Source organism: Ruditapes philippinarum, unplaced genomic scaffold (genome assembly GCF_026571515.1).
Source record: "Ruditapes philippinarum isolate M1 unplaced genomic scaffold, ASM2657151v2 ctg268_1_1_1_1, whole genome shotgun sequence".
NCBI lineage: Eukaryota > Metazoa > Mollusca > Bivalvia > Venerida > Veneridae > Ruditapes > Ruditapes philippinarum.
In genome coordinates this window covers 118,435-129,274 of record NW_026859070.1, presented here as the reverse complement: position 1 = coordinate 129,274, position 10,840 = coordinate 118,435, and the positions used below count along the sequence as shown (strand labels likewise).

The 10,840-nt window shown below is 32.4% G+C and overlaps 1 protein-coding gene across 1 annotated transcript; it reads left to right on the top strand.

The window, feature by feature from the left end:
* Positions 1-759: 759 nt before the first annotated feature.
* LOC132755063 (carboxypeptidase B-like) lies at positions 760-8,227 on the top strand. The gene is made up of 10 exons (XM_060745851.1): positions 760-953; positions 1,333-1,408; positions 1,623-1,850; positions 2,223-2,324; positions 2,760-2,867; positions 3,611-3,727; positions 5,626-5,710; positions 6,225-6,424; positions 7,027-7,111; positions 7,954-8,227. Exons 1-10 carry the CDS (start codon positions 871-873, stop codon positions 8,136-8,138), a joined length of 1,269 nt encoding a protein of 422 aa, XP_060601834.1. The 5' UTR covers positions 760-870; the 3' UTR covers positions 8,139-8,227.
* The last annotated feature ends 2,613 nt before the right edge of the window (positions 8,228-10,840 follow it).

Below are 10,840 nucleotides of genomic sequence, written 5' to 3'. Positions count from 1 at the left end.
GACACCACCTATGATGCTATCATTTGTATCTGAACTGCTAGGCACACCAGACTTCAAAACATTCAAACCATGACTCACATGTTGATTTGTTGCACAGATAACTTTATTTGTTGGTGTTGTCCCAAGCAATCTCAATCAACACGAAATAATTCCAGAATAGAACGCGCTAACTTAAAGAATAAAACTTTCCAAACAGGAAACATTTAATGGTGAATATTATGCTAGATGCCTGATCAGGAAACAGTGTTTCCAAAACGGGAAGCAGCTACTTCTTAGTAAAATCGTAAAACTTCACTCAAATTCACTTTCAGATTATTTTAATTTTAGACATTTTAAAAGAAAATGACTCGGTAGGATTTTAGATATATCTTTTCTGCACTTAAATGTGATATTCATATATTGTAGTGGGTTGAAAACTATTATGCACCGGCCATTTTTCCTGAACTACGTAAAAAGGCCAATAAACTTCCCGATCGGGAAGGATTTTGACGTTTGCGGCCTGATCGGGAAGCCTTGAAGGGGAATCCCCTTGTTTCCCGATCAGGAAGTATGCCCGACTGAAAACTGACACCATAGCTATAATATACCCTATTCAATCGTGATTTTCCGCCCCTTTCATTCAAACTTTGGATAATGGGTAATCGTTGAGATTTGCTATCATTTAATCTTATTCCACTTGAAGTAAGTCAATACAGAACAAAATTAAACATATCGTATGTCCCTATTATCAGATATAATTATTACGTTTAAATCTAGACCATACCAAAAACTGGTACATGCACCACGGTTTATCGCATGATTTTATAGTTCAAACACGAGTATAAATATCTGAATTTAAAAAATAAGATCACTTAATTCACTTATTTAAAAATGGAAACGTTGAAAGTGTTAGCCGTTTTCGTGTTACCATTGCTTGGGCTTCATGGAACGCTGGGGCACGGGCCGTTTGCTGGGTAAGTTTGAATCTCCTCAATTTTAGATATAATATTATTTTCGTTGAGACAAAAATAATTTTTAAATCTAATATTATTCTTTTTTTCATCCTGTAAAGCATTTGATCATTCTAATTAGTGTGAAAATCTTATAATCGTCTTTGATCACCTGTACGATTAAATAAAATTGGCGTTTACGGATAAACAGGCTTGCTTGACTGTAATATTATTGGTAACACAGGTTTGTTATTTACTTACTGTTGTAACCAGGCTATATAAAGCGTTTTTAAAAACGAATCTTTGTCTGGAGCGAAAGCAGGCAAATCTAAATCAAAATAGTGATTGCGTTCACGTTAAAAACAAGCCGCATCCTCTCTTTAAGAAATTTACATTATTTCAGGCATAAAGTGATAAGAGTAATTCCGCATAGCGTTCCGGAAGTGAAACTTTTACAGAATCTCCTGTCAGAAGAACAGGTAAGTCAAGTAATCTCCTTGTTTTCAAATACTTTGAGGTGGGGTTGGGGAATCAGATTATGCATTACGCATGCTTAAGACAAACATTCCACTTTTTAAAGACAAGGACTAACAAAATCTTGTCACCTCCGGAGTACTGTCACCTATTATATCTTAAGTATATTTAGTCACATGTTTATGGTAGTAACTTTTTTCATATGACTTTTATTTGCAGCACTTGGACGTATGGCGTGCCCCATCAAGCGTTAACAATTCCGTAGATATTCGTCTGTCACCGTTTGAATATGATGACGTCACAAATTATCTGCTGGAACAAGACATGTCCGTTAAAATCATGATTGAGAATGTTCAGCAAATAATTGATGAACAAAAGGCCTACAGAAATATTAGAGAGTCCAAAGCCAACGAATTTGACTACACAAAATACCACAGGTTAGACGATGTAAGTATAAATATACATAATTTTTCAGTTATCGCACGTGCATTCGTGTATGAAAAGAAAAGGAAAAACGTTCTTGTTTTTTATTGTCTGTGACATAGAATTTGTCGGCGATCAGACGGTTTCTGTCAAATCACATTATAGAATCTCACTGGGTCTGAAAATTCAAATTTAAGAACTGACACATCAAAAGAAGTGCGCTTTAATAATTTCTGTTAACCTATTCATGCAAAGTTTTAAAAAGTTTTCATTCTGCCTGGATATCTACATTGTATATGAATAGTTCAGTGAGCGCCCTTAGTAAAGGACAATCTTTTCTTATATATTACAATAATAATGAAACAATATTATGTTTTCATTTGTTTATTTCGTTAGATTTATGACTGGATGCAGAATATAACAAATGTGTACAAAGACCGGGCCACCTTGTTTAACGTAACAAAGTCTTATGAGGGGAGAGAAATGGTTGGAATAAAGGTATATGATCTATTATAAATAAGACAGTAAAATTCTCCAAAAAGGCCACCTCTACACAAAGGCCAGTTTGTAGTACAAGTAAAAGGAAAATGGTTTTGTCCATTATGTGGAATGTTATCACAAAATATGTAAATTTTTTAACTTATTCGCTCATTTTATTGAATAAAATTGTTGACCTCTGGTAAAGGATTTCCGTTTAATGTGTACATTTTGTACTGTCTTTTAATTCAAAGATGTTATTCATCAAAAGGTTTTTGAATAGCTTTCTCTCATAACTTTCAAAACTGACATATACGTTGTCGCACATCCAGTTTCTTATACCTAAAAAACAAGCGCATAAAAGAAATTATTTTGTCTTTAAATGTAGTTTTCGAAAAATATGCAAGAAAAACAGAACAAAAATACAGAAAAATATGTATCCAAATCATATTTTAGATTAGTACACAGCCACAGAATGCGGACAGACCAGCGTTCTGGATTGAAGGAGGTATTCATGCACGTGAGTGGATCTCCCCAGCTACAGTTATTTACATGGCTGGACAGGTAAAATATTACATGATTTTATTAAACAACCCTTAGTCAGCATGTTTAAAGGTGATGAGTCAGAATTTTACGGTGTCTGATTTCTGTCATGTCGCATTTTCGCTTCGCGGTGCGCCGAACAAAAACACGAAAATTCGACAAAATCAACATTTTGTCGTATACACTTTCGCTCCGCGGTGTGCAAGGCGAACACACGGTAATACGACAGTCACCAATTTGTCGTATTTTTAATACTTTCGCTCCGCGGGGCACAAAGTGAAAATACTTTGTCGTATTTTCGCCTTTTGCTTTGTGGGGTGCCAGACGAAAGTACGACAAAGTGACCCGAGAAGTAAAAATACGACATGACACAAATAAACCACCATAAAATTTAAGTTGAACCTTTACACGACTAAACTTGTAAAATGAACTTGTCCAGTTCTGAATTAGTTCATAGTTCGATTAAAAAAAAACATAAAGAGATAGCTCCTGGCTTCCGGACTCCGTTGCTCGGCATTTTTTTGTATCCATAAGACTTTGAGAGGGAAATCAACTACTCTTATATTCGCACGATAATAAGATTATTAACTAAGATATTTAGTGTCAATTAGTTGCAATTATAATCGTAACTTCCCCATAAAATTCTTGAAATTTCAATGTTGTTTAAGTAAAATATATGTCGGGTCAAAGTTTGTCCGTCAGTTAAGCACTGTCTTCGAGGACATAGTGTATCCGTGCATTTTAGCACTGTCTTCATCTTTCAGATGCTTGATAGGTACAAGATTGATACGGATGTAACGGAAATGGTGGACAGTTTTGATTGGTATATACTTCCGGTTACCAACCCAGACGGGTACGAGTACACGTTTGTTGATGATAGGGTAAGAGCATTTGACCGCAATAAATTACAATATCTCACGATTTTGTACAAGTTATTTTATCATGTTTTTTTCGGTATTTGATAACATTTTACATAATTATATCTCAATTTGGCACGTAATGGTATACTATTTAAAAAAATATACCAAATCTACCAGGTCAAACAAGCAGACCATGTCAATGATAAAAGCGTATTAAAAAGATTATCAAAGACCAGAAGAATCAAAGGGGTACGGCTCATTGAATGTTCACAAAATATGTATTTGATGGTAGAAAACATTTATCCTAAGTCAGAAAAGAATTCTAAGTCCATTCCCATTATACTATATACTAATATATAGACAAGGGTAACAACTCCCATAAGAAGGTGTCTATGCCCAATCAGGGTTTTTGCCTCGCAGTTTTTTACACGATACAGCATAAATAAAAAGGAATTATGCTATTTGTAGTCGAATGATTTATCTATCGAACCAATGTAAAACTTTTCTTATATCTCTTATATTTAACGAGTACTGGCCGTCAAAGTAACAAAAAACTGTTCATTTTCGCGAGGTCGACATCGATCGTGGCTACGCAGGAAACACAAAGTTACACGACTGTTGCAATCGTTGGAGATAATATCACAAGCATTTATCATGCTGGGCAATTAAAAATACATAAAAGTAATCAAAATATACCAATAACCTATAATGACAATGTGATATAAACTCACCTGCGGCTTCAAAATATTTCCCCGTTGAAATTTCTATAAAACACCGCCATCTTGACGAATGTAAACAACCGTCATCTGATTGGTCGGTATTTTTCGGAAATTTACGGGTATATTTTCGGGAAATAAATCGACCAATCAAATGACGGTTGTTTACATTCGTCAAGATGGCGGTGTTTTATAGAAATTTCAACGGGGAAATATTTTGAAGCCGCAGGTGAGTTTATATCATATTGTCATTATAGGTTATTGGTATATTTTGATTACTTTTATGTATTTTTAATTGCCCAGCATGATAAATGCTTGTGATATTATCTCCAACGATTGCAACAGTCGTGTAACTTTGTGTTTCCTGCGTAGCCACGATCGATGTCGACCTCGCGAAAATGAACAGTTTTTTGTTACTTTGACGGCCAGTACTCGTTAAATATAAGAGATATAAGAAAAGTTTTACATTGGTTCGATAGATAAATCATTCGACTACAAATAGCATAATTCCTTTTTATTTATGCTGTATCGTGTAAAAAACTGCGAGGCAAAAACCCTGATTGGGCATAGACACCTTCTTATGGGAGTTGTTACCCTTGTCTATATATTAGTATATAGTATAATGGGAATGGACTTAGAATTCATTTCTGACTTAGGATAAATGTTTTCTACCATCAAATACATATTTTGTGAACATTCAATGAGCCGTACCCCTTTGAGAAGAATGTTATAATTATACATGTAGGTATAGTATGTACAGGATCGGGAAGATGCGCCACAGTCTGCGGTCCTATGACCGAATTCCGATGGGTACGTGCCAGCTAGTAATTAAGATGTGGAAATGGTTCTAAGCTCGCTTCTTGACATTCTGGTCCAAATCTCTATATATTTCATCGAAAACTTAAAATTGTTAACTTTAAAGTTTTCAAGTCACATGGTGACAGCTAAGACGATAAAAGCCAAAAAAAGCTCAAATTACGAATGTATGGTTCGAATATATGTATGTAAAATTATGTAAACAACATATTAAAACTCGGAAATAGGGTGAATACTAGTTAGTATATAAAGACTAGTATAAAAACAACACGAACATTGTATCACGCTTACTACAGAATAGTTGATCTTAATTTTACTTTATTTTAAAAATGTGAAACTCTTTTAATAATAGGCGGTAATAATTCTTTCTTTGCATTGTAATAACAGACACGCATGTGGAGAAAGACTAGATCAAAGCAAGGTATCTGTCGTGGTGTTGACCCAAACAGGAACTGGGATCTGGAGTGGTGTAGTAAGTCATGACATTATGTTTGAAACTTGTCAAGCCATTGGCTCTTCTGCAGTTTTTGTTGTTGTAGTAGTAGTTGTTTTTCGTTGTTACTGGGCAGTTTACTTTAGATAATGTTTCCTAAAAACAATTAAGTTTTGGTTATTCAATATACATGTAAATACAAATGTACATTCAAGATACATGTATCGTTTGCATACGGTAAAAAAATGGTGTAGCCTGACGGGACTTTTAATTGAACCAAAAATCTTTAAAGTACCGTTTCGCAGCTTCTGTAACACCATGGTTAAAAGTGCGATAAAATGAAATGAAAACGTGACTTGTGGTACTTCCTTTGAAAGATTTTACATATATACAAGTACAATGTTTATAGATAAAGAAAGAATTTTGACGGGACATTAACATTTTTTCGACTTACGCGGAATTTCGAGATAAGCGAGTTTGAGTTACTGAAAGTCAATTTTAATAACATGCCTTTCCCGTCTTCGAGTACTATATTATGAACGTATTATTACAGAGGAAGGTGCAAGTAAAGATCCGTGTTCAGACACATACTGTGGACCAAAAGCTTTCTCTGAAGTTGAAGTAAAGGGGGTTGCCGACTTTCTCAGTAAAATCGAAAATCTGAAAGGATTCATAGATTTCCATAGTTACTCCCAGCTATGGATGTCGCCATGGGGTTATACCAAGAAGCGCCCAGAGGACTTCAAACTACAAGTAAGTAATGTGACCATGACAACGGCATCTTTAAGTAGACAAGTCAGAAGTTATGGAATCCTAGTCTACTGCAATTTTTTTGTTTGTTTTGTTTCTCAATATGATTTGATATTCTGACAATACACATCTAATTTAAAATTACGATTTTATAGTCTGAAACAGTGACCATTTAATTTAAAACTACATCTGCATGTATGATTTAAAATACAATGGATAAAAATATGACTTTTTGAAATACATGTATTTTAGTGGGAAAATTGATTGGATAAAATTGTTTGTCTGGGGGGGGGGCCGTGTGGGGGCAAAGAGTAGGCAGGGGGCATGGGTTTGACAGATCTTATCTTATTTCATCACAATATATTTAACCACCAAATATTGACATGTTCTCTTTTGTTAACAAATTCATTGTGATTAAAATTTTATTGTAATCCACTTATTTGAATACAAAAATAGGGTCATGAAGGAATCTGTGCATATTAAAGCATTGAAGAGATCAAAATATAAATTATTAGAAGTGATGTTCTTCATGTTCCTTTCAATTTCATTCAAGATTTATCTCCCTTTATTTCAGGAATTCTAGTTTTATCTCCCTTTATTTTCAGGATGAAGGGTCTGCTATGGCTGTTGATGCACTAGAAAAGGTTTATGGTACAAAATATGAACATGGTACCATTTCTGATATTATATGTAAGTTATTAAACATGGACAGGTAAACCTGTGTTTAAAAACTATCTCTTAATAAAGTTTATATAAAGCCTATTCATGTATTTATAAACCCAGCATACTGCAACTGAACTTTATTTGAAAATCCTACCACTGAATTACATGTATATCAAGAAACTATGCAAGTACTTTTAGAACCACAGAAACTGAACTTTTAGAAACCATGAAAACTTACCCTAAAGCACATGTTAATGATAGTGAAAGTTTACTTACTGTAAAACACTACCTTGAAAAACGACACAATATTTTTTTCTGTTTCTGTGTATCAAGATTAGCAAGTTAAAGGTCCATTATGCCCCAGAAATGCTTTTATTTTTCTTTCTGAAAAGGTTTTCATTTTTGATGTCCTGTTTTAGTTTCATAAAAGATATATTTTGGCCAATTACTAGAACCATGTTTCACTTTTATTCCTTTTGGGAAATTAATTCAGTTATAGTAACTTACTAGTTTGTATGGAAGTGAAAATGGAAGTGAAAATACTACCTTGTTTTTGTATGGAAGTGAAAATACTACTTTGTTTACATTTCGCAACTTTTATGACAAATAATTTTTTATGCAGTGCTACTTTCTTCAGGTGATAAGCTAAAGGGAACCAATGCCACTAGCATATTTTACGTTACAAAAAAAGAAGTAAATAACAACATTAATTATTATGACTCAATGCATCTAACATGCTCTGAATCTAATATTTAAATTTTAAATATAATAAAATTCATATTGGACCCTTCTAAAGATTAAAAAATTTATTTGTGCCTGAGGCATAAGTGTGCCTTTAAGTGTTAATGCTTAATCTCTTTTTCTCATAGACGTAGCAAGTGGCAGCAGTGCAGATTGGGTATATGGGAAACTAGGAGCAAAATTTGCGTATGGTGTTGAGCTTAGAGATACAGGGAAATACGGCTTCTTACTTCCAGATGATCAAATTATACCAAGTGGAAAAGAGACATTACAAGCACTGATAGCACTTGCTAAATATGTACTCAATAATTAAAACCATTCATGTACCAATTAATATGTGCAATAATAAATATATTACAGTCCATTTCAATGTTGTAACTTATAAATAAAACTTTATATTTATATTGTTTTTTGTGTGTGTATTATTATTTTGATGTATATTATATGTATATATAACAAGAGCCACCGCCGGGCGGGGGCAACGCTCGACTTTTTACTTTTTCTAAACGCAAACATAGAAAGGTTTGAACATATATTGACGTTTCCTTTTTATAAATTTAGTTGGTCCGTCTTGTCACATTAGTTTTGTTTATATATTTTGTATATATATGAATAGAAACATTAAGCATATTTCTAAAAATAGCAACAGTACGCAATTTCTTAAAATAGCAACATGACGCAATTTCTAAAAATAGAAAAAAATGACGCAATTTCTAAAAATAGAAAAAAATGACGCAATTTCTAAAAATAGAAAAAAAATGACGCAATTTCTAAAAATAGCAACAATGACGCAATTTCTAAAAATAGAAAAAAATGACGCAATTTCTAAAAATAGAAAAAATTGACGCAATTTCTAAAAATAGCAACAATGACGCAATTTCTAAAAAATAGAAAAAAAATGACAATTTCTAAAAATAGCAACAATGACGCAATTCTAAAAATAGAAAAAATACGCAATTTCTAAAAATAGAAAAAAAATGAACGCAATTATATATATATATATATATATATATAAATATATATATATGTGGTGTGTGTATATATATACATGCATATATTATATATATATATATATATATATATATATATATATATATATATATATACATATATATATGCATATATATATTCAAAAAAAAAAAAAAAAAAAAAAAAATATATATATATACACATGTATATAAATGTATATACATATATTTGATATATATATATATATATATATATATATATATATATATATATATATATATATACACACACACATTTATATATATATATATATATATTTATTAATACATATACTATACATACACACACACCAATAAATGCACAATCTGAGAAAATTCAGTAATATAACCTTCAAGGTCAAGGTCATTAAAGAGCCCAAGCAAATTTGGGTTTGATAAACAACAAGGTCTGGTCCTTAAGAATGTTCTGTTATAATATGAAGTTTATTCCCTTCAAAAATAGCAAAGTTACAGTCAGTTACTGCCAAACAATGAAAATTTTCAATAATTTTGACCTTCCAAAGGCAATGTCATTAATGAGTGAAGGTCAAGGTCTTTCGGTATATTTTTAACAGTTATCTTTGAAGATTATTATGTTCAAGTTTGAAGACAATCCATTCAAAAATAACAAAGTTTCAGCCAATATAATAACCAAAAAAATGAAAAATTTTCAAATAATTTGACCTTCAAAGTCAAGGTCATTGATGAGTGAAGGTCAAGGTCTGACTGGTTATTTTTAAGGGATATCCTTGAAGATTATTATGTTCAAGTTTGAAGACAATCCATTCAAAAATAACAAAGTAAACAGCCAATAACAGCATGAACAAGCAAAAAATTGGACTTTTAACCTTGAAGGTCAAGGTCATTTATGGATGAAGGTCAAGGTTAGTGTGGTCTACTGAAAGGTCTTGTCCCAAGGGTTGTTGTGGCCAAGTATGAAGACAATACACCAAGAAATAAAAAAGTTATGATCCAGGTACAAGTTTTCGGACGGCAACGGCAAAGGCAAAGGCAACGCCGACCTGACTATAACAATACCTCTACTTTTTTTTTCAAAAAAAAAAAAAAAGTCGAGCTAAAAAAGATACAATGATACATTATCATGAAGTAAATAAACAATAAAGTTTTTCTTCCTCCAAATATTTTCTTTTTCATCAGCCATTCTATACAAAATTAGTTGAATGGGTCCATGTAGCTGCATTTTATGTAGTAATTAATCACAAGTTAATATTTTTGGCATTGAACATATTTGCCATTTTAAATAAGTTTCTAACGATTTGTATCATCTATGATAAGTGCTGTAAGCATCTGGAATTTATTTGGTTAAAAGAGTGTACAGATGGTTGCTATTGGATGTCACAGTTATAAATTGATAGGTTAAAGACCTTGCTTTGATTGGTACATGTATGTTAAGCTTGAAACTATTGGAAGCACTAAATACATTTTAAAACAAATCACCTCTCTACTAAGGGGCAATGAATTGAAATGGTCAGGAAATATTGTTATATTTTCCTGGTCCTTTGGAATCATTGATTCCAACACTTTTAAGTGTTGAAAATTGAGCACCGCTCAAGCCTGTGCTAGGGGATGTGAGGGATTTTGCACTTTTTCATTTTCCCTCATATACAGACTCAATCAAACTGAGTCTGCAATTTCCATGTAATTTTGTTGCAATAAATGCTTCCGAGGGATCACACTTTTTCCAGATATTTTTATACAATTAGAGGTTTCTATATAGCATGGCCTTTCCAGCTATTATGGCAAAATACCCCTTGCATAAATTGGGAAATGTTTTTGAGATTTTGGAATTTTTTTAAAAACTTGAAAAACTACATAATTATTACATGAATTGTAACTTTTTTAACATGTGTATAATCATGTCACCTGTCACTTTTTTCAAGATAAGGAAAATTCTAAGTTCAAGGGGAGATAAATCTGAAATTATTGGTGCTAGAGTTATGAACCTTGTCACATAAGATGTGGTTGATAATAAAGAACATATATTTGA

Bases quoted from the DNA above. Each gene is read 5' to 3' on its own strand.
- LOC132755063 (XM_060745851.1), top strand. From the start codon at position 871: ATGGAAACGTTGAAAGTGTTAGCCGTTTTCGTGTTACCATTGCTTGGG. The intron at 1,851-2,222 runs GTAAGTATAAAT...TTATTTCGTTAG, and splicing joins AATACCACAGGTTAGACGAT to ATTTATGACTGGATGCAGAA. The intron at 6,425-7,026 runs GTAAGTAATGTG...CTTTATTTTCAG, and splicing joins CAGAGGACTTCAAACTACAA to GATGAAGGGTCTGCTATGGC.